The following is a 25,347-nucleotide window of genomic DNA, read 5'->3' on the forward strand; positions in this document are numbered from 1 at the left end:
GTGGACTGAAAAGGGGAGAGTAAGGGTTGGAAAGTTGCAGTGTATTGAGGCATAGACCAGAATTTGCTATTAGCAAAAAAGCAGAGAAAAAATAAAAGCACATTTAAACTATATATACAAGAGAATATTTGTTAATTTGAATGGTTTTATGTATTTCCTTTTTTTAAATATTGATTTGGGTTTAATTTTTTCGGGTGCTCTTGGTGAATGCATATGCAATCAGTTTTTATGTTTCAATTAAAAAACATTCAGCTTCATGTCTTAATTAAATGCAAAACGAGTTAGCTAAACAACAATCCACCAACGCAGCCATCAGATAGCCTACTGGAACATTCTTGGAACATCTGATTCTGGACTACCACTTAATCTCTTTGCCTTGGCTCTTAAAAGTTGCACATTCTCATTTATGAATGAATTATGTAACTAGCAATACTGTTTTTAATAAAAAAAGAAATGATTTCTCGGAGCTTTTGTTTTTATTGTCACCTGTTTATCAGCCTGTGCTTTTATAAAGAAGAATAACATTAATTTGTCAATTTGTCAATTTATGCTAGTTTTCCTAAGTGTCATTTCACAGAGCGGCTAGCAGGTGGCGCTTTGAGATTAAGACGCAACACCTTTAACAGTCTATGCGCAACACAACAGATGCGACGGTAGGAAACGTGTTAGTTTATGCATGTAAAGCTTCTTCTCCTTTGGAAAACATTTGTCATTTTTGCAAATACACTTAAGTAACCCAAAATACCACTACTCGTGCAACAGACGGTGTGTAGAATGCTCCAGGTGAGTGTACTTTCCTGCTAATGCTATCCGACGTTAGCTGCATAGCGCTTAGCTAACAACTTGACCACACTGAGTTGCACTGCTGTTAGTTTAAATAGGTTAAATACACATGTATTGTAACAGACTGAATTATTAAACCAGTGAGTGTGAATACGGTGGACATTGCATGTTTATTATTTATTTTTGGTTTATTTTTCTGCTAACTTGCTAGCTAAATTCTAGCCCCAATGTGCTGAATGTTGACTATGGTTGGTAGAATAAATGGGAGCGGGAAAATACAATATTACAAACAAATGAAATGTTTAACCATCACATTCACCAAGGTTGACATTGCTCGAGTGCAGTTCTCCACGTGCTGCGTAGGCTATGGTAATTATTCAAAGCTAAAGAGTGACATTTGTATATTTTAGGAAACTCAAACCTTGCTTGCATTTAGAGAAAAACTAGCTTTAAAATGTAGTAGATACATCTATCGAGTGTATATGCATGTATCCGAGGGGCTTTAACAATTGACAATTAAATAAACGAATCGAGAATAAAACCCATTCTAAAATGGAAATGACGTTTAATTTGGGCAGTAGCCTACCAGTGGTCAGGTAGACTTATACGTACATGGTAGCAACAGTAGAAGGTGTAAATGTGTGAGTTTCATAATAATTCAAGCCATACTGCTTTATCTGTCCTCCCCTTGTCTTTCGTCCCTCCTCCTCCCAGTACCCATGTGGACATGCAGCGTTACAGGTGGCCAGATTATGAGATGAAGCTTCTAGAGGAGCTGCAGAAACAACAACACAATGCCCGATTCTGTGATACCTTGCTGCAAACTGAGGGTGAGGATGAGCTGTGTGGCAACCTTTAACGTTAACGTTTTAAAGCAGGGGTGGGGAATCTCCGGCCCGCGAGGCCATTTGATGCGGCACTCGAGGTAATTTATAAACACACGGAAAAAAATTAAGAAATCTAGACAATAATTAAACAAGAGAGTGCCTGTTTTTCCTGGCCGAAGTCAGGGTCCTTGAACAAAACACAAGCCTAACGTGTCATCATGTGGTATATGTCTCGTCTGACAGGGGTGCAGTTCTGCCGGAGAGCACCAGAACGCCACTCCAGCATTTCCAAAAATTGCAGTAGCCATAAGGAGCCGTACACATGCGGCAGCTTTTGCGTGGCTGTGTCTTTAATTGTAAGCCCAGTGGCGATCTGTTCATCTGTCATACTGATCATACAGTCAATAACTTTGTTGTTATTAGCATCTGGTTTGCTAGCTATTTCTACAACCAGTGAGGTAAAGGCACATCTTTATATGATCATTATAGTTATAACAAAACAAGAGAATAAAGGAAAAACTGGTATAAAATACTAGATGACATTAAAAAAAAGTTGTTATTAATAAACAAAAATACAGTTTAAAAGGGGAGTGATTTGTAAAATATCCATTAAGAAAAAGAAAATCTGCTTACAGTTCGGTGTTGAGAGATGTATCCATAGATCTCCTAATGTTGCTCTCACACCAGATTGATGCTTTTAACTTCAACATTTAAAAATATATATTCCCGGGGGAGCATGCCCCCTAGAGAAGGTTAGGCCCCCCCCCCCCCCCCCCACACTTAAATCATGTTCACATGGATAGGAAACGAAATACATTTGCACACATCTTGTGTCCACATCTTTCTGTTTTGGTGGTCATGCCACAACCATGCACATGATTTATTTTTATTAAGGATCCCCATTAGCTTTTGCTCTTGGCAAAAGCTACTCTTCCTGGGGTCCAAACAATACAACAATAATACAACAATAATACAACAACATTCAAGACATAATTCCTGACATCATTAACAACATCACAATATCATCAACAATTTCCAACATCATCAACAATCTCATCCACTTCCAATATTAATCTCAGCCAAGTATGGTACATGGTAAGAGTCATGGTAAAATGTCTGGATTAAGAGGTTGCTTTTTCTTTGCGAAGCATGAAAGAAAGGCCAAATGAATGGGCTGTGATTTTAGTATTTTTAAGAAGAGGTCAATAATTTGTACGGCCCTCGGAGGATGTTGTAAAAATTGAAATGGCTCTTGAGAGGAAAAAGGTTCCCCACCCCTGTTTTAAAGAGTAGTTGAACATTAACCCATATTTCTTCTTCTTACTACTTGTAAAGGTATCTCAGTCCCAACCCACAGTTGCATCCTTGCAGCGCTGAGTCCTTACCTGTCTGAGAAGCTGTCAGCCTCCATGTCTCCTCCAAGGGGCCAGAAGCGGCAGCTCCGGCTCCAGGCCCTGAAGGGCCAGACGCTGCTGAAGCTGGTTAGCCTTCTGTACTCAGGGGAGCTGGAGGTTAAAGGAGGTGTAGAGCAGGAAGACGTGCTGTCTGTAGCCCGAACGTTTGGGATCACAGACCTTGTTCAAGGACTGGAACATTTGGAGGAAAAACAGAGGAATGAAAGCAGAACAATGCAGGATGCACAAGTTCAGAATGAGATGGCTGAGAGGAGAGACCAAGAATCTCCATCCAGAATGGGAAAATGTGTATCCATAGGCACGCAAACTGCTGAAAATATAGTGGGAGGTTATTTTACGCAGTCAACCCAAACTGAACATCCAACCCCAGGGCCTTTATCCTCTGGAGTTCAAAGTATGGATTTCTCACTCCAATCTCAAAACATCACACTTGATAAACATTTCCGTTCCACTTCCTGCCCACATATTCCCACTATGCACAATCAAACACAGAGCAATGGAGAGTCTACGTTAGACTGCCCCTCTGACAGTGAAGAAAATCCCACGCCGGCTTTGTCCAGCAACGTTGTGACCTTTCCTATTTCACTTAATGTTGACTCAATCTCAACACCTCAGGAAGTGGCCGCCCACCAGCAGTCATCTAAATGTGAGAACACCCTACAGGTGCTGGCTAAGGAAGGGACTAAGAAAGGATCGGAAGATGGAAAAACAAATGGCAAAAGAGCTGACGATAAAGAAAATGCGGAGCAGCCAAGCCACAGAGATGAGATGATAAGACAGGGAAAGTCTACACTGAAGAGACTTGCACATGTAGCGAGTAAGAGTATGTCTAAGATGAAGCAGGTGCACCACATGATGGAGACCACACAGATTGCTATTAAGGTAAGTAGTAGTTCATTATTTCAAGTAGAAAACAATCTGGAATCTCGCATAGTGAGGTATTTGCATAAACTCTGACGCTTAATTATGTTAAGCTTGTGAAGCATGTCGAATACACATTTCCACTGACTTTTATACATAGTCAAATATTTAAGGCCAAATTATCCCTGGGATATGGAGGCTCCCTTTGGGCTGAACGAAACCAAAACAACGTGCAAATATATTGACTAAAATTGCAATTGCGATATGATTCACAATTTCCGAGGAATTGATCATTTATTTTCAGCATCATTGAAAAATATATTAAAAAAAGTGTGCCATTTGTATCTGTACTAAACAATGATATTTGTTATTAAATCTGTAGAATACCATTTGTATGCCAGACCTCTATGCAGCAACACAATACAATACTTCATTTAGAAACATGTTTACACTTATTTTGCCTTAAAACCTATTGTGCCTCCTGCCATTTGACTATTACACTAGCCCACATCATTTTGCAGCACAAATGGCAGACATTTTAACTTTTCCTGCTGTTTCCGGTTATTTATCATTTAAAAATGAATATCTATGGAATTATTTCATAAACAAAAATGACATTTAAAGATATCAACATTAACTGTTGTAGCTAATTACGTTTTCATCCATCAAATATGTCAGGCTATCAAACTCACTCAACCACTGCAGCCTTACATTTTGAGTCACAACTGCACTAGAGTAGAAAAGAAAGGAACAGAATTTAGTTTCATGACAGAATAATGGCGTCTAAGCTATGATGTGTTTAAAATGCTTTCAGACTGTCATAACATATCTCTTTTTTATCCTTGATTTGAATCTTTTCCCTGTATTGTCTTCCCAGGTGAAGCTGAAGAAGAATACGGAGACAGGAGAGGTGTGGGAAGTTGTGAGCAGGAGAGAAACAGAGGAGACGCTGACACTTCCTTTCACCCTGACACAGGTAGATAAGTGTGACCATGTTTTCATACACAGACAGTTATCATCCAATTCACTTGGATTCTATTTGATGTTTGTTACAATTGATCCCTCACTAGAAACAATGCATGGAATACTAAAGGTGTTTAAAGGGACAGCAGCTCAGCATCACGCATTGTGTAATGAGGGGGCAGACACAGCTTCAGCTGTGTGAAATAGAGGATTATATTCAGTCTAGGGCTGCTCAATTCATCGTATTTTAATCGCAATTACGGCTTGCAACGATTACGAAAACAACGTAATCCAAAGATAACGATTTATTTGTATTGGTTTTTCAGTTGAGTTATACTTAAAGTTCAGGGTAATCACCTGTTAAAAACATACTGTTCAACATTTTTTTCTCCAATAATTTGATGTTTTCAAAGTAAATGGATAATCGTTTTTAATAATCGTGATATCAATTATTGACCCAAATAATCGAGATTATAATTTTTGCCATAATCGAGCAGCCCTAGTTTCTAGCAAAACATTTTTAAGAGATGACATGAGCAGCCCTACCACCATTTGCCATGGTGGCCAAAACATTTTTATTTGGTCTTAAATTGTAGTTCAACATTTATTTCCTGTTACTTCTGGACCATGACGGTGGGCCAGCCTTTAATGTTTAACTGAGTTGAATATGTTTTACCAAAATGTTGGCTATATGGTAAGGAGTTGTCAGGTTGTGACAGTGCACTGCAACATGTTTGTTGATCTTGTTTATTGGTATTTATTATTTTGATATTATTTATTTAAATGTAGATACAGTGTATGATATTAAGGATTTTGGGAGATGGCCCTTTGGGCCATCTAAGCTAATTTACAGATGGCCCTGAGCCCAATAGAGATTGCCCTGAAAAATGTGTGCGGACGAAATGGCACGAAGGGTTTGGGGGGCCTCCCCCTAGAACATTTAGATTTTTGCAGGTCTTAGATGCTGTCTGGTGCATTCTCTAGACTGAATTATAAGATGAACCACCACAATATTATATTGTACAATTTCAATTGTATTCTTCATTTCACTTGTTTGTTTGTGTTTGCTCGATTGCATGCCCTGCATAGCTATAAGAAATACTTAAGTTGTTGGTCAAGACCAGGGGTGCCCACACTTTTTTGGCTGGTGAGCTACTTTTGAAATGACCAGCTCACTGAGGTCTACCAACCAAAAATAAAATCCCAAATTGCAAGGGTTTCTGAATAACACGTTTTATTTATACATGGGATAACTACAATAGGGCTGCAACAAACGACTAATTTGATAATCGATTATTCTATCGATTAATGAAACGATTAATCGACTATTCGGACTATTACTGTATGCCTTGCACAATTTCTCAAGCGCTCTTATTTAGCCATCAACTTTTAGATTTAGCTTGAGGTTGTTTTAGGCATGTGGAAACTAACAATGAAGACAATAAAGATGAATACTTGATTAAAAAATACATATATTATTAAATTAACTTAACAAATTGTGAACAAAATTAACATTGCTTTTTATTTAAATTAAATAAATAATATTTCACATCAAAAGAAACAACAATGTTTTAACAAATCGTATTAAATAATCTGATGACAGAACTGTAAACAGAATAGCTGAAACTTTAACAAAATAAAGAGTAACTCAGTTACCTCTAATCATTAACCCATGCTTGTATAATTGTGTTAACTCCGTGTGTTGCTGCTAGCATACATAACACCTGACGTGGAAACGTTACTCGTGGATGGGGGAGCTACAGAGCTACTAGAAAGACAGTCGAACCCGGTGCATTCCTCCGTCTGAATGTGGAGCACTTTTGCTAAATGTTTAGACAAATTGCTCGTGTTACCGCCCTTACATGCTAAACTCTCTTGGCAACGAGCATTGTTCACCTCAAGACAGGTAACATTTAACTACACCTTGGAGCGCTTCTCTCCGCCATCCCCGCCGTGTGTTACTGCATGTAGCAGCCGAGTGTGTGTAAACTGCCCCGCCCCCCTCGCACACGGGGGAGAGAGATCCCGTTTCGATTGGAAAGATCAAAAATACACCGACCATAGACGCATTTGTTTGTCTTTTAGAAACGAGTTGGCGACACTAAGACTGCGAGATAATGTTTGTGTAGCAATAATACATGACCTTTCTCAACTCGCTACTCGGAGGGAAGTCGCTGTCATATGCCTTGTGAACACTCCGATAATGCCTCCACGTTACATTTCTTTGGCAGAGCGACGCTTGCTTTACAAATAACCTTTGAATGTGACATCACAAAAAAATATTCTTCCTCCCATTCTGCGTGGAAGTGGTATGTCTTTAGCTTTTTGCTCGGTCCCGCACTCATTTTGTTGTTTGTCTCTTTAACTTAATTTGAGTTTTCCCGGCACTTAATAATAATAATAATATATTTAATTTATATAGCGCTTCTCATCTGCCAAGACAAATCTCGAAGTGCTTGACTGATTTTGTATCGCTTTGCATTCTGGGTTAACAGACTGGAAAGCGATAGGTCGCTTTTTCTGTCAATCAAGTAAACTCCTGAAGTAAGTGGCAGGGAGGCCAAGGGAGGAGGGATCAAAACCTGTTTTGTCTATTTTAACGGTCGACCGCGGTCGACGTACTAGGCACCTCTGGTCAAGACACTTTCCATCTGATGAAGGCAAATGCCTTCCCAGATGTAAAAAAGTAGAAAACATTACATTCAGTTATAACTGCCAAAACAAACATTATTTACACTATTATAGCCCCTGTTAAAAATGTTTGTAATGTTATCTACTGTAAGTTGGTCGAACGAATACCTCTTCATCCGGAAGCTGACCGAGCAGACCCGAGCAGCAGTCGAAAGGAGCCGAGCGCATCCGCGAATCACACAAAATGGCGACGTCAGAGTTCCCGTTAGCCGGCAAATCTAAATCTCTTCGGTCAAAATGTCCGGTCAAAATAATTTTCCTTTAGCGCAATACCGCTTCAGTTGCGCCACTTATGTGACAGACAAAAGAGTATGTGACAGACAAGAATAGTCAACTCTAATGTCTAACACTTAATGTGTAGAAAGAGATGTCCTGTATGGGTTGATTGTGCGTTGATCTGTTGGTAATGCCTCGGGGTTCCGGTGGGCATGTAAACAAATGCATAATGCTGCGCTATACTTTGCGGCCTCACCCAGTTGCATAGCGACACTTATTGTGTAGGTGTCTTTTAATAAGCAGGTAGTCATATCATTAGCTAGAACTAGCTGGATCTGATCGATATGGACATAAACGCGAGTGAAGTCTAATCTGACGGGAGAGAGAGATCAGCTGCTGCTGACAAGTCGACACGCAGCTCTGCATGATCACATGCAGCGGTGAGCGGACAAAACACACTTCAGGTTAGAATATCACACGTAGCTGTTTTAATTACCTCTCAAACTACCTAAAATAGTTATAGATATGTTTAGTTTTACTGTCGGGTCACTCATTACTGGATCCGCGAGCTGCATGATACTGGCATAATAGATTGCCCGATCGGGCAACCAGCAGTTGAGGTTTCATTGCCCGAGCTAAATACTAGATGGCCCCGGGCAGTCGTTAATGTCGAGCCCTGAGATATGAATGTATAATTTATTTTATTTTATTTTGTATTGGTTTTTCAGTTGATTACCCTGAACGTATAATTCAACAGTTAAAAAGTATTTCTTTTAAAGAACAATAAATGGATTTTTCAAAGTCAACAAATAATCGCATTTAATAATCGCAATTACAATTATTGACCCAAATAATTGAGATTATGATTTTTGCAATAATCGATCAGCCCTAATTCAGTCGGTGTGTAAGTTATGTAGAAAAAAAAATAGTCTGTTCCACGGCGTACCAATTGCTGGAACTACGGCTACAGCAACGTAACTTGAAATGAAAGCGGCACTGATCAAGGTTTTCTGTAGCTGTCCGAGTCTGTTCACATTTTCTTTTCTATTAACCAGTCTTTTAACGTGTCTTCTCATACCGTGTTACCTTAAGTCTTTACTTCCTGTCTGTCTTCTTCTGCTGATGTCTCTGACGTCCAGCACTCTTTTTACCTCGCTCCTTCTCTTGCGCTGCAGATTGATACGAATGCACATAGTTCCTTGATCCTCCTTAGCAAAGGTCTGTCCTCCTTAGCAGCCGTGTAATAAGGAACAGATATGATTTGAATCTTATCAACTTGACTTTTTTTAAAGATATGTGATCTTCATTTTTTTTCTAAAGGATGGTTCCAACAACAAAAGGCCACAGAAAAACCTTACAGACGGTGAGCCTCCTACCTCCTCTGTCCAGCCCGAGACCCCGATTCTTCAACCTATTGCTGCTACCCCTGAACTACATTCTCCCCCCAACCCCACCTCTGACTCCCAGCTTCTCTCCACTGAATGCTTTGCCCCAATCCAAAACCAAAATGTCCTCGAGTCAGCCCCCCCCCCCAAGCTTCCTGGCCCAACTGAAGAGTGTGATGAGCAGATTGGCAAGCTGCTGGAAGACATCATGATGGACCTGAACATCCTGCCAGGCGTGGAGAGAGACTCCAAGAAGTCCAATTATCATCAACCAACCCAAAATGAACCAACCGCCATTTGCCATACCCAAGCTTCCGAAAATGAGCAGCCTACGAGTCTGATGCATTGTGCTGCTAGTGCTGCCGGGTGCGTGTGTTACCAGGATTTTGGGACACAAATTGGTCACTCATCATCAGCTACAGGTATTTAGATCAATTTTTTTTCCTACAATTTATTATTTCCTCCACCTAACGTAATATTTGCAAGGTGTTCTTTAACAATAGAGTGGTGCCAACCCGGATGTTGGCATCACAAGTGATCCCTCCACAAGCAATAGGATTTCCCCATTGGGGTTTTTCTTTTATTGCAAAAAATAAGCTTTGTGTTCTGCAAATGTCTATCACATGTACACGTTTTTTGCAGCAGGATAATCTCAACATAAATCTCAACGTAAACTTTTTAATATGTTGAGATTATCCTGCTGCAAAAAACGTGTACATGTGATAGACATTTCAGTGTGCGAAAAAGTGCACGTCCCACCGTCCGGGACGTGTTATTTACAATATCGGACAAGTAGATCTTTCAATTGACTTGTCCGGCAGACAAGTGACGTTTTTCGCCCCGATTTATTGACAAATTATTGATAAATTCAGTTTACAAAAGGCAGAACTCATCCGCCATTGTTCGTTTAGAAATGTTAGTTTCGGTTCTGCTTGTCGATTTCTTGGCCGGGTTGGGAAGCAAAACTCGGTTCCGAGTAGGAACAAATAACAATTGTCCGGTACCGGGATTAATAAGAGTTGTGAGGACAGGAGGCGAGGCCGAGCCCCGCGGACTGCAGCTCTCTCTCTCTATGCTCCGTATCAGCTGATCGCTGCACGGTGCAGCTCAGCGTCTCTCTCTCTCTCTTTCTACACACAGCGGATCCGCTGCCCGTTTAACAGCCTCATCTTTGTCAAACTTTCTATGTTCTTTCTCTAACACGTAATGAAGGTTATTAAGCGTTTTAGCTCCTGTGTTGTTAATATTGACTGCCATTTCCTTTTATGAAGTGAAGCAGCCTTCCTGTCTGTGTCCTCGCGCTGTCCTCACATCCCCGAAACCCCAGACTCGGAGCAGCGCAGGGATGTCAGTATTGTTTATGAAGCAGGGTATAGAAAGTACATTATTGAAATGAAAATACTATTTATTTACTTTTACAAACAATGAGCAGCTGCACCATGTGTATTGCAGGACATGTGTAAGCGTGCAAGCGTCTTTGAGTTGTAGAAAAGCGCTAGGCCTATAGGCTATAAATATAATGTATTATTATTATTAGGCCTATGTGTTGGACATGTGTGGTTGGACTCTGTCTCACAGGCAGGTTGCAGTGTAACATCAGAGGAGACTGGGCCAATTGTACATTCTCAAACTGCACCACTTAGAACTAACTAAACAATGCAGAGATTATTTTTATATAATTTTATTCAATAACCGTAAGAAATTCAACAGTATGAAGTGATTTGTAAATAGGAATACAGATTTGACTTAATGTTTTCATAAATATATTTTTCTCCCAGTTTGTCATGGGACTTATTTTTACCCTCTCAAAGAACCGGAATCGAGAACCGAAAATAACTGGAATCGAAAAGCAGAAACGGAATCGTTAAAATCCAAACGATACCCAACCCTATGTGTGATGCAGTAAAATCTTACTGCTCACTTACGTTAGCGGTGTCGTAAAAACCGTGGGAAAATGTAAAATACGATGGCGAAGAAGAAGATTCCAGTGGCCCCAATTTTTGTCCATTCTGGACAAGTGAAAAATGTATTCGGACAAGTAAATTGCCAAACTCACTTGTCCATGGACAAGTACTCTCTAAAAACTTTTTCCTCACACTGGCTTTAACCTGAGCCTGTTTTTCAGGTCTCAGGCTCGAAAATGACATTCCCAGAACAAATGACCATATCTTCCCTTCTAAAAAGGTTAAATTAATAATCTTTTTTCTCAAAGTAATGATAAACCTGTGAGTTTGATGTAGAAAAGTCAGAATCAATATAGATGTTTTTTATTTTAAAGAAAATTCAGATTGAACATAGTAAAAAACTGTAAATTATAGTGTCCGTCCAAAAATTATTGTTTACTTATAGTGAAAACTACCCTTGGATGATGGTCAGGGAGACTAAAAGCTTTAGGAATCCAAAGTACAACATATAATAAGTACCCTGTATCAAGATTGATGCAAAACAAGTGACATTTCACCTTTTTAGAGAGGTTTAGCAAAAGAAAACTCCACCTCTGAGGTGATTTGGGTGGAAATGGAAGTTTTACCGTTTCTCTGGAACCCATTGGTCGATTTTGGTGATTGACATCTCTTTCTGACCGTTAGAGCCAATAGAATCAAAGGGGAATCTCCCCACTCACACACATACTAAAACAAAAAGGTGGGGGCTTCGGGCACGCAGTTTGCATCAGAGTGAAAATATTTCTAGCTCTGACATCTAGAAACGGAAAAGCAGGTTTATTGTTTATGGATTATCAGAAATCATTTCAAAGGGACTCAGACACATTGGATTAACCTATGGATTAACTTCAGCGGCGTTTTTATCGTTTTAATGCCATTGAAGACCACTTTTGACCAGACTACGACACAGGTGAGCCATGTTAGCGTTTTTAGCTACCTAGCGCCACATGTTTTGATGTCTGTTCTTGTTATTTTCTCCGCGAGTTCGTATCATTGAATAATAATGTCTGCACCCATCGATTCTGTGTCACCTCACGATGTGAAACGATGTGTTGGATGTGCAGCAAAGATAAATAATAAGGTTTTGTGAGTGTATTTCGGTGCAGTCTGTTAGCATTTTTCACTCGTTGCTAATTCAGAGGCTCAGCGTTAGCATTGTGTTTTTTTTTGAAAAAATTTTAAATGATCAGTTGGATGAGTCTCTTCCTGTTACATGGATATAAAACATTCATAGTTTATTAAATGAACATGCCCTCCGACACTGTTTCCTGCAAGAGGGCCCCGGTACCGGCTCTCTCGTGCTTAACAGGAGGAAATATGTCACAGTCCCATGGCTTCACATTACCACCGCTAAGCTAATGACAGCTAATGTACAAGTGACATGTAGTCACTTGTTAGCAACTGCTGTTTTTACGACACATAGAAGCTTTGGACTTTCACCAGGGGGGTATTTCCTGACATATTTTATCTTGTGGAACAAAACATTATAATCTGTTCAGCTTGTGTTAACCACATATTATAATAACCATAAACACATAAAAAAAACGTTGAATTCAATACAATGGAACCAAATTAGTCAAATGCTAACTAATTTCCGGGTTTTATAACTCATCTCTGCACCAATCTATTGTCTCAATGATACATTTTAGGGTTAAACAGACAGCAGTGTTTCCCATACATTGATTTATTTGTGGCGGCCGCCTGGATAGTGAGGTGGGCTGATGATGATCGGAAGGTTGCGAGTTCAAATCCTGCCTGGAACACCACTTGCCCTTGAGTAAGGCACTTAGCCCTCGGTTACTCCAGGGAGAATGTCCCTGTAATTGGTCATTGTAAGTCGCTTTGGAATAAGGCGTCTGCTAAATGCCTAAATTGTAAATTATATTTTTGGGAGAATAAACCCCACAGATCCTCAACTCCGGTGTAACAAGAGCAACAAGAACGTTGTCTGCTACAGTAGCCATGAACTCACATGTATTTTGTTATTTGAGGGGGGGTGGATGCGTGGGCCACCCGAATAGGTTAAGGGGCCTTTGGCTTTTCTTTTTTTGTGCGGTGCCCCCACAAATAGAATCAAATTCTGTGGGAAACACTGGACGGTTTACTCCAAAATAAAAAAAAAACCCATATTTTTTCGTTTTATCTGTATTAGGGCTGTACCAGAACGTATTGGAGTATATTACTCCAATACGTTCGTTGGAGTACTATTCGGGTTTCAATTTCGTTATTCGGATATTCGTTGCACTGCGGCTGTCAAATTGAATTTATTGGAAACTCCAATATCAACGTAAGAGCTTTTGCCTCTTCGGGGGGTGCTAACACTTAACCATAAATGTTATCGTTTACTTTCTCTGTCTTTATACGATACGATACGATATACTTTATTGTCCCCGTAAGGAAATTTGTTCTGGGCTCCATCCAGCAGTTCTGCATACATGTACATAATATACAAACATAGTGGACATTTAAGAGGCATACACATATCATCAATCATACACCGTTTGAACAAACACAATACACACAGACGCACATACTGACAATGGCGACCTATTGCACAACCCTTATGGCCAACATTTAAAAAGTACATTTCATTACATTTGACTTTTGACTAAATTTCATTTCCTGTGAATGTTAAGAAGCTTAACGGACATTGGTAGGAATGAGTGCTTATAGCGGTTCAGCCTGCTCTTGGGAACCCTGAATCTTCTACCAGAAGGTAGGAGCTGGAATTCTGGGTGGAGTATGTGGGTGGGATCAGACACTATTTTGTTTGCCTGTCTGATAATGGACTGCTCATATATGTTTTGAAGAGATGGGTGTTTTTTAACCCCCATAATTTTCATAGCCGTCTGTACCAGGCGAGCGATCTGTGACTTTGACTGCACTGTCAAGTTACCGTACCAGGCAGTGATACCATACCTAATGATGCTCTCCAACACTGCATGATAGAACAGCAGGGTTCCCCACACATAGACTATACTTGGGCGGGCCGCCCAGGTATATTAAAGGCCGCCCAAGTATATTTCGCGACCCATTTAGGTTTTTTTTTTATATAATTTTTTAATAATTTTTTTTTTAATAATTTTTTTTTTTATTTGTCCGTGACCACGACGCCATCTGCGATCGATTAACTTGTAGACAATGATCCCTCGCTCCCTTGCACTGATCTCGCCTCCTTCTGGCCTGTTAAGTGGCCTGCCTCACACAGGGTGACTGGCTGTCCACATGATGTGTCCTGCCGACATGGCCACTGTCATACAGATCATAAATCAAAGCCCTTGATTGGTCTCTGTGTGTCATTCAAGCTCGGGATAACCTCAGCTCTGATGAGGTAAATGACTCTCTGAGTGTTTAGATAGTTAACTTAGTCTAAGTTCTCAGTGGGTCTTAAACGGTGTGGTCACCATTTATGTAAACACATATTCCCATTTGAGAGGGTAGTGATTGGTCTAATGCAGGGGTGGGGAACCTCCGGCCCCCGGCCGTATACGGCCCGCGAGACCATTTCGTGTGGCCCTCGAGGTAATTTATAAACACACGCAAAAAAGAAAAAAATTAAAGAAATCTAGACCGCTAAATAATTAAACAAGAGTGCCTGTTTTTCCTGGCCAAGGTCAGGGTCCTTGAACACAACACAAGCCTAACCTGCCGTCACGTGGTATACGTCTCGTCTGACAAGGGTGTAGTTCTGACGGGGAGCACCAGAACGCAGCTCTGCTCCGGCACTTCCAAAAATTGCAGTACCAATAAGGAGCCGTACACATGCTGCAGTTTTTGCGTGGCTGTGTCTTTAGTTGTAAGCCCAGTGGCGATCTGTTCATCTGTCATACTGATCATACAGTCAATAACTTTATTGTTATTAGCATCTGGTTATCTAGCTATGCTAACGAATATAAGAAGCTTTTTCTACAACCAGTGAGGTAAAGGCACATCTTTATATGATCATTATAGTTATAAAACAAATAAGAGAATAAAGTAAACAGGTATAAAATACTATATGACAGTAACAAAAAGTTGTTATTAATAAACAATACAGTTTGAAAGGAGAGTGATTTGTAAAATATCCAAAAAGAAAATCTGTTTACAGTTCTGTTTCATCTGGGTGTTGAGAGATGTATCCATAGATCTACTAATGTTGCTCTCAAAGTGCACCAGATTTATGCTTTTAACTTCAACATTTAAAAACAAATCTTCCGGGGGGTGCATGCCCCCCGGACCCCCCTAGAGGAGGTTAGGTCCCACCAACTTAAATCATGTTCACATGGATAGGAGTCTAAATACATTTTGCACACATCTTGTGTCCATAGCTTTCTGTTTTGGTGGTCATGCCACAACCGTGCACGTGCATGCGTGAGTCATGGCAAGATATCTGGATTAAGAGGTTGCTTTTTCTTTGCACAGCATGAATGAAAGGTGAAATGAGTGGGCTGTGATTTTAGTATTTTTAAGCAGAGGTCAATAATTTGTACGGCCCTCGGAGGATGTTGAAAACATTGAAATGGCCCTTGAGAGGAAAAAGGTTCCCCACCCCTGGTCTAATGGATAGTGAGGTGGGCTGAAGATCGGAAGGCTGTGAGTTCAAATCCCGCCAGGAACACCACCACTAGTGTGCCCTTGAGTAAGGCACTTAGCCCTTAGTTACTCCAGGGAGAATGTCCCTGTAATCGGTCATTATAAGTCGCTTTGGATAAAAGTGTCAGCTAAATGAAATGTAATGTGATTAGTAAAATATGCATGAATAAATAAATAAAAAGTTAACTAGGTGAAAAAAGGTAAGATACACTTTTAAAACTTGTTGAGAGAAAACTAGTCTTTGCTGCTGCCTCAAAGAGGAGCAGGGGGGGAGGAGGGAGACAGGAGAGGCTGATTCAGGAGCACAGACAGACTCACAACTATAAATGAACCAAAAATAAATTAATAAACAAGTTTCAGTGTTTTTTTCATATTGGAAATGGTATGTTATTGGTTATGGCCATGATTTTATCATTATTGAAATGTATACAGTTCTGTTTAATATAGGTGTTTTCATAGATCTAGTCTCTTTATTTTCCCCTCAAAATGCACCAGATTGATGCATTTAACTATCTTATCGGGGGGGGCATGCCCCTGGACCCCCATAGAGGATATGAGGTCGATCCCCACTAAAAATCACATGGATAGGTTCCTAAATACATTTATAAATACATTTATTTTTTTAAGTAACATATTTCCATATGTTCATGTGTGGGTAGTAGATTTAAACTATAGGGCTATCATTATGGGCCCTGCCTGTACCTGTTCGCTCTGCCATCGTGTGAAGGGTCTGCTAATAAGCGACCAACAGAAAGGTTAATGTTGTTGCACGTCACCTCCCCCCCCCCTCGCCCGCTACCACCACCCCACCCAAGTATATTTCAGATCTGTGGGAAACACTGGCAGTTAATGGACCAGCACCAGAGGTGTTCCCATACACACAGGCGTTGGAGCTGTTCTTCATGAAATCCCAGAAGGATGAAGTGCTCTGACAAACAGTGCCATCTTTGCGCAAAATGATTATACAGGAATGAAAAGTCAATAAATAAACATGTTGTTAAGTTTTCCGCACTCTCACAGGAATATCTCCGCAATGGAGCGAGCTTAAGTTTCATTTTCAATTGCATGATATAGGCCAGCGCAACACCTTCATCACACATATTGCCACTTGTTTGTACCACTTTCAGGCAATTTGTAATCTGTTCTAGAGAAACGATGTGATTTTGGATATTTGTGGAGTTAGGTGGTCCGCAAGTGTTTTTTTATTGGTTAAGTGGTCCTTGGTATGAAAAAGTTTGAGAAACACTGCCTTAGGGTCTTCCAGGTGTTTAGTGACCAGGTGTGTGATGCTATTTAGAGCATCGTCTGTGCCACGCCCTTGCTTGTAGGCAAACTGAAAAGGGTCTAAATGTACATCAACCTCCATCTTTAGCAGCGGCACCATGATCCTCTCAAAACATTTCATGACAATGGATGTCAATGCAATAGGCCTAAAATCATTGTTTACCTTTGGACAAGGTTTTTGAGGGACAGGTTTTATTAGTGATTTTTTCCAGAGGGTGGGGATGGTGTGAAGATCAACAGATTTTTGAAATATGGGACACCATGCTGGTGTCAGTTCTTCTGCAAATGTCTTGAGGAGGAATGCAGAGATGCCATCTGGCCCTGTGGCCTTCTTAGTACAGGTGTGTTTGAAAAGTGATTGGACCTTTAAACGGTCAATCACCACCCTTTCATCCTGGTCACTAGCAGGGATTGTCTCTATGATGTCTGTACATTCAGAGGAGAAGTCCTGGGTTTCAAATCTCATGTAAAAGTCATTCAGTTCATTTGCTTTTTGCAGGTCATCAGAGGTACAGAGTTTTTTTAGCTGGGGTCATATTTGTGATTGCCTTCATAGTGTCCCAAAGTTCCTTGGAGTTCATTGTAGAAAAGTTTTGTTCTATAATGTCCTTATGTCTCCTTCTAGCTTCTCTAAGCATGTGGTTGAGCCCCTTTTGCACACATTTCAGTTGCGTTTTATCCCGGTTTTTAAAAGCTATATTTTTACAATTTATGCAGTCCTTAACCTCTTTAGTTATGTATGGTTTGTTGTTGGGGTACACAGTTATTTCTTTCTGAGGTATTACATTGTCAACACAGAATTGTATATAGTCAGTTATCGTCTCAGTAGCATTATCCACGTCCCTCTCATGAAAGATACTCCACTCTTGGTCTGTGGTTTACTACGCTTGAGAACCGTTTTGTAGGTAGGTATTAGATGAACAGTGTTATGGTCCGAGTTCGAAAGCGGGGGTTTGGCTCTACTCACATAGGCGTTGTTCACATTTCCGTAACATTTGTCTAGAATTTTATCTTCCCGGGTCTCACATGTAACGTATTGCTGAAAACCGAGTAGTGACAGTTCAAGTTTGCAATGATTAAAGTCCCCTAGAATGAAAACCGGAGCGTCAGGAGTGTGTAGTAGCTGCTGGTGAACACAGTCTGTGATTTGAGCTGCTGCACTTGCTGCGTTCCCGCTGGGTGGAATATAAACAGTGCAGAGAATGATATTCCCAAACTCTCTAGGCAGGTACAGGGGTCTTAGGCTCAAGCACATAAGTTCAACGTCGGGGCTGCAGATAGTCTTACGCAAAGTGTGTTGTCTGCACCACTTGTCATTGATAAATACACAGATGCCCCCACCTTTGCCTTTCCCTGACGTTTCACTCCTGTCCGAGCGGATGAGTGAAAAACCCTCCAGTTCACACAAAGAGTCGGGAATATCCTGATGAAGCCATGTCTCACAAAACACCATAATAGACGACTCACGGTACTCGAAACAGGCTGTAGCGTTGATCCGCAGCTCATCCATTTTCCTCCGTAGCGACCTCACATTACTGAGTATCATGGAGGGTAAAGGCGGCCTGTTGCCTCTCCGTCTGAGGCGCTGCCGTACTCCTCCCCTCCTTCCCCTTCTATGGAGACGTCTCCTCGGAGCAGTAGATCATATGTCCTCCAGCAGGTCGGCGGGTGGGAGGCTTCCCGCAGCACGGAGTGCCAGCAGTGCGTCTCTGGTGTATGACAGGGCCAAGTTGTTTCCTCCCCGTAATGTTTGGCATGGTTGAAAAAGTTCAAGAATAAAGAGTGCCAGTAGAAGTTTTGTGTGCTGGTGGACTACCTGAGAGATAAACAGCAGGAGAACACGCCGTCCACCGCAACCATGCTCTGGGGTCTTCTTCGCTGCTTTTGGTGTATTTTGTAGCGGCAGCAGCGCCACTTACAGGCCTGGCATATGTACTACAGCGTTTCCAGCATTTCCAGCGGTCTAGTGTGAACGGACACGTTAATGAATCGAATGCATGTGAACGGAAGCCTTTTTTGCGTTTGCGTATGTGTTTTACTGTATGCGTCCTCGTGGGGTCGGGGTCTAAGCCAAACTATATCCGGTCACAGAGATCTGCTATTTTAAAGTAAGGTCAACACATATCGACCCTAAATATAGTCTATATTAAGAACGAGAAAAGTCTTAACATATATATCGTTTTTTGTAAACATATGACAAATGTGTGAGGGTGATGACGTCAGAGCATCGTCCTATGTGCCGGGCTTAGCCCCGGACAGCCCCAGCCCAATTTAACCCCTGGGTAGTTGTGAGGCAGCTTCTATATGGCATTACCGCTGAAGCTCACCAAAGTTTAATATATTTCATAGTTCAAAGTTTTGTCAATTGTTTTGTTTATTGGTCAAATACTGGTTTCTACTGGTTTCTGAGGGTTCTACTGGAATGAAAGAGCACAGAGGCAACAAAGCAGCACGCTGCATTAAACCTGACCTTCACAGAGAGGTTGAAGTTCATGTGGAGAGGAGGCTTCAGTAGTCTGTCTGCACTCTGTTTAGTTGTGCTATCTTACAATCACTATAGTAAATGTGAGGTAAAGTGTGTCGCCAAGGTAACCGGTTAGAACTCAAAATTGCGATGAGGTCTTAAAATGTATGGAAAGGGTCTTAAAAAAGGTCTTAAAAAGGTATTAAATTTGACTTCAGGATTCCTGCATATACCCTGTATATGTAGATATGACTTTTTCTACATTAATCTCCATCATGTTGCTTCCATAGCAACAACAACTTCCTGTCAACAGCGCTAACTCTCTTTCAAAAATAAAAGCATGTCCATACAAAATAGGAAACCAAGCCTAATTACACTTAAGACGTATACAACTGCAACGAAAGTAACAAACACAGAATATTTGCTGCTGATTACTACCGAATATCCGGAGCCCGAAAAATGGTATTCGGGACAGCCCTAACCTGTAGTAATCTAGTTATAGTTAGGTATCCCTTATTTCATAAAATGTATGACTGAATATACAGGCCGTTGTTATGAAACAAATATTAAAACAAAATCGCCAAATGTTTTCACACCACATCCAATGACCAGTTAGCTCAGGGGTCACCAACCTTTTTTAGGGTGAGGGCTATTTTAAAAAAATAAAACAAGTCGGGGGCTACTTTTACTCCTCTTTTTTTTGTTTTTTGCAGTGTATATATTTAGCACATTTTAACATTATTATATGCTTACCTTTAACCTTTGTGTGCTGTTTGGGTCTGTGGGACCCGTTTTCAGTGTTTACTAAAAGAACATGTATTCAATTTAATTATTTTAACCTGCTTTATTTAGGGGTGGACGGGCCTCACCTCCTCTAGGGGGGTCCGGGGGCATGCTCCCCCAGGAAGATGTTTTTTTAAATGTAGAAGTGAAATGCATCAATCTGGAGCACTTTGAGCACAACATGAATTTATGGAAACAGCTCTCAACACTCATATGAAAGGGAGCTGTATACTTTTCAATAATCCAAACATCTTTAGAATATGATCACAACCAATAACAAATCATTTAAACTGGTTTATTCTTATCTTATGTTACCTAGTTAGCATTCTTTCTTTTTATTTATGCATATTTTTACTAATCATTCCCCTTTTAAACTGTTTTTTGTACTGTCCTATAGTACACACTGGAATGATTTCTTACTTTATCTATATTAAATAGATAAAGGTGTGCTCTCCCTAGCTCTCTCGCTCTCTCTCTCCCTCCCTCCCTAGCTCTCTCGCTCGCTCTCTCTCTTCCTCTGTCTCGCTCGCTCACAGAGGCTGTGTGCTCCTCCGTGGCGACGACGGCTTGCGTTAAAAAAAGAAGCATATTTGTAAAGTGGGGGGACACAAACGGGATTTCGAAAAAAGAGCGGGGGACATGTCCCCAGGTGGAAATTACGCCATGCGTGTCTGCGTCAAGTGCAATAAATATATAAGCAAGTTGCAACACACACAGAGTAAAACTCTGCCCCTCATGTGTTGTATAGGCTGTTCAATGGGGCTGCTGTGTTGTGTAGATTCTGCCAGAAGGAAAATCAGCGGGGAGGTGCCACATTGCTTTTCTTCCCGACTGCAACGCTGGTCCCGCAAATCAAGCAAGAACGTGATTGGTCGATATTCATTGTGGGGGTGGGTGGAGGAGGGGTGTTAGATAGATATAAAGTTGTAGATAGAGTTCGCTATGATTTAGGTTTCGTTTATGCATAGGGTAGATTCTTTTTATTACATTTCCTTTTTTTCGTTTTGTGTATTATATACATTTTGGATTTGCTTGGAGAGCTATTTTTAGAACATGCCCCGCGGGCGACTCTCGTTGCCCCTGCGGGCGACTAAGTGCCCGCGGGCACCGTGTTGGCTACCCCTGACTTAGTTTCATTCCAGACCTCCATGACGTTGTATAATTATCTCTAGTGGATTGAACAGAAGAGATACAAATGAAAGGAGACTCTTTGTTCCCTATTGACTTAAGTTGTTGTTTTCCTCACGTCTGCTTCTGCTTTCCTGTTTGCTCTCACTCAAGATGAATACACTCAAGATTAATTCATGACATTGTTCTTACCTGTCGTACAGGTATCTATTGTTTAACAGCGCAGAACCAGCCCAACTGCTCAAGCCTTTCATCTGTACAGCCCTCTTCTTTGCTTATCCAGCAGCAGCAGCACTTTCCTCAGTATCCTCCACCCTTCACAGCCATGGTGCGAAAAGATGGATCGTCAATGCCCAAAACTCAAAATTGTCCATATCCTGAAGCACCCACAACACGATCAGTCATACCCACAGCTCTATACTCCAGTGGACAGAAAACTGTTACTGCCCTTACCTATTACCCGGTATGTCAGGAACCGTCTGCACAAGGCAATCCGAACATCCTTGAGTTTTTACCCCTGACAAATGGAAATGAGGCGCTCTCCTCACATCCTTTATCTTCCATGGATGATTTGCGGCTTGCTACATGTCTCTCTCCGTTAGATCTCCCTACCATCAACAACTCAACGCACCAAAGCAGTAAAATCCAGCCACATACAACGTTAGACAGGCCACCTTGGCTCAGAGGTAACCCCGGACCACTACAATATCCTTTTAGTGCCATCAATCCCAAACCAAATAAAAGTGCATCTGTACCACAGTATACAAACGGCAGCAGTTGGTCAAGGCAATGGCATCTGGAGATAAATCCTCAAATTTGCGAAACACAGGCCGCATCTTGTACTGTGAATGAGGTGGAGGACAGAGGAGCAATATCTGCTGGCCCTGGAAATCTGGCAAAACCGAAATCTGATCCCAGGATAATGAAGGAAAGTTTAAAGAAGGTTGAAAAGATTGGAGCAATATCTGCTGGTCCTGCACATGTGGCAGAAGAAAAATATGATCCCAGGAAAAAGAGGAAGAGGGTTGAAGACATTGGAGCAATATCTGCTGATCTTCCAAATGTGGCAGAACAAGAATCTTCTTCCAGGAAGAAATCGGGAGGTTTGAAATGCAAACAAGTACAAGATGTCATGATAGACGATGCTGAAGTACCTAAAAGGAGGAAGAGAAAGCACAAAAGTAGTCAACAAGAAGCCAGTTCTCTTTTGTCATTGGAATGCGTGAAAGTCAATAATGGAACCAAAGAGCAGACAAACCTGAGCATTGGTTCGTCAAGCAACAATGTGCTGACGAAGGAAAGAGAAATGGCCGATCATTCTAACAAAGATTTAGAGAAACCAGATGAACCGTCAACCATCAAAGAAGATCTGAGAGAGGGAACCAAAGGGTCCGGGGATCTCAAAACTGAACAACGGACAAGGATCCCGACCAGGGGCTTTTTAAAAAAAACTCAAGAGACGCCAAGTGAATCAAGCATAGAATATTCAGCTTTAAAACCAAAGGCCTGTATAGCTCAGATTGTGAATAAAGAAGGAGAACCTGTCAAGCGGGGACGCGGAAGGCCAAAGAATAAAAAAGTTGTAAGTCCACCGCAGAGCTCTCCTACCGCTGTTGACATTAATTTTGCGGAGGAGGTGAAAGATGAAACAAAACCAAGGTCTAGAAAATGGAAGAGGAATAGAAGTAAAGTAGCTGCAATACCACTGAAGAAGACCAGAAGTGCGAAGAACACCGTCAAGGCCGTAGTAGACGATAACAATGTTGTTATCCCTGCAGGAAGAAAACGTGAGACAACCCAAAAGCCACAGATGGTAATTTTGAAGGAGTTTCAAAAGCTTATCAAACAACGACACTCAAAAACAAGCAGGTCAAAAGAAAGCCAGGAAAATGAAACAAACAGAACCTCAAGATATGTTGAAAGTGAAGGGAAGGAATGCGGGAGCAGAACTGAAAAATTGACTAAAATTGACAATGCTCAGTCTCAGAACAAGGATGGGATTAAGGAGTCTCACGTCTTCAATGTCCCAGTTGATGAAAATCACAATCAAATCTTCCACAAGTCAACAGAAGAGTGTGGCCAATCACAGCGAGATGACGGAAACGGGACCGGTTTGTTTGGGGATGAGCCCCCTCCCGTGTTTTCCTTTGAGTTCTTAGGAGAAGACCAGGCCAAGGTAGCAGCTGAGAGGGAGCATCCGCTAAAGAATCCTGATGAAGGTAGTGTGTTTTTTTCCCTTTACTTGTAATTGAAAAATGTTCACGCCCTTGCATTGTTAACAGAGTAAAACATTTGAAGTATGAACAAATAGGGAAAAGCTACTACTTCTACTTTCACAATTTCATTTATTGGTTAGGTTGGAAAACAACATACTAATGAGACTATGTAACCTTGTCGCATGGTTAGGGGTTCATTTTTCAAGAAGAAACTCAGAAACAACAAGGTATGAGTTTTGTATGTTTAAAGAGGTAATTCAGAAAATACAAGCAAAAAACTTGATTAAAATGTATAAAGTCCAAAATGTATTGGGAAATAAACCAAAACTCTTCGGAGATTAAAGTTGGGAATAACAAGAGAAAGTCAAGAAAATAAAATTGTCAAGGAACCCCTCCCCTTCGCTTTTGAAAGTTGGATCAAACTCTCCACACCACAGATTCTGCCTCTTGCATTGAATAATATCTGGATTGGTTTAACGTAATCACATTTACTTTGTAGTCGGATTTAGAACAATTAACAAACACTTGCCTCTCTTTAGTGCGATGAGGTCAATCCAAACTTGCAAAGTGAATTGATGAAAACCTTTTACCATTTTAGCTGTACATTAGTGACTAAATCTGAGAATTTCATAAAAGTTTTTTGCCATTTTGTTTATTTTCAAATATTATACAAAATATAGTTTTTTCTTGTATATGTTTGAGTTTTTTTTTGTTACATTTTCATTTCATTAGATTTTTCAATTTCACCACTGACGGCTTTGCTACTGTTAAGACAATGGAGTCTTTAATCGAAAAGATCAAAAGATGGGTTTTTTAAGTGTTCAAACTATTTGAAAAGATGGGCTAAATGTTATCAAGGCTGATATCAACACATTTATATAAATAATGTACTAGTTTATTTCCCCTAAAAATGTCTCAAAAATATCTGGATAAACCATCTTGGTTTCTTATTTTTTCAGCTCTAAAAGCCCATGATGCAGGAGTGTCAGATACACATCAGACTTCGTTCAACAATGAAGACTCGTCGCGCAGTGACACCCATCTGCCTCAACAAAACATAACTCCTTTAAACCCACAGACCCCCAAGAGAACTCCCCCCCCTCCTTCAGACACTGTCGGCTTCTGCAAAACCTCAGGCTGCGATCAAGAAGAAAATGAAGAAGAGGAGGAAGTGGAAGTGGAGGAGGAAGTGGAGGTGGACATCCTTCATTACTCCCCAGACAAAGTGCCTCCGAGCAGAGAGTGTTTGAACGGACTTGACAACATTGAAATAACTCCAGAGGAGGAGGAAGAAGAAGAGGAGGAGGAAGATGTGAATGATGTTGATGTAACTGGAGATGAGGCAGAGTGACATTTTGTATTTGAGCATAGTTTTTTGGCTATGTTGTGACAGGTTCAGCACTTGTGGGCAAAGGCTTTTGTTCTCTTTGTTTGTGTATGTTCACAGAGATGCCAGACTTGAGTGAATTTTGCTGTGAAGTATTATATAACAGATAATGTCCTTTTTTACGTTTTACCAGTCAGTTGGTATACATGGGAGAAACACTTCTGGGTTTGACCTTTTGTTAAGTTCAATATACAAGGTTAAAATATGTTTATATTATTTTATTCATGTTTCTATTAATAATATGCAAAAGTATTGATTACATAGAGAAAAAAGTTCTACGTGTTGTTCACATCTGTCTTCATTTGATATTTTCAGTGAAATTTGAATTTTCAGACTGACAGTGTTGTGTCAATTGCATAATTATGGTTTATTAAAAAAAATCTGTATTTTCATGCGTGTCAGTTTTTTTACATAATCATTCAATCAAAA

The 25,347-nt window shown here is 40.6% G+C and overlaps 1 protein-coding gene across 1 annotated transcript; it reads left to right on the plus strand.

Annotated features, from left to right (window-relative positions):
• Positions 1–571: 571 nt before the first annotated feature.
• LOC117441562 (titin homolog) lies at positions 572–25,287 on the plus strand. The gene is made up of 8 exons (XM_034077658.1): positions 572–653; positions 763–783; positions 1,498–1,613; positions 2,946–3,907; positions 4,764–4,862; positions 9,077–9,563; positions 21,519–23,534; positions 24,491–25,287. The coding sequence occupies exons 1-8, from the start codon at positions 646–648 to the stop codon at positions 24,880–24,882; spliced, it is 4,101 nt and encodes a 1,366-aa protein (XP_033933549.1). The 5' UTR covers positions 572–645; the 3' UTR covers positions 24,883–25,287.
• The last annotated feature ends 60 nt before the right edge of the window (positions 25,288–25,347 follow it).

Source organism: Pseudochaenichthys georgianus, chromosome 1 (genome assembly GCF_902827115.2).
Source record: "Pseudochaenichthys georgianus chromosome 1, fPseGeo1.2, whole genome shotgun sequence".
NCBI lineage: Eukaryota > Metazoa > Chordata > Actinopteri > Perciformes > Channichthyidae > Pseudochaenichthys > Pseudochaenichthys georgianus.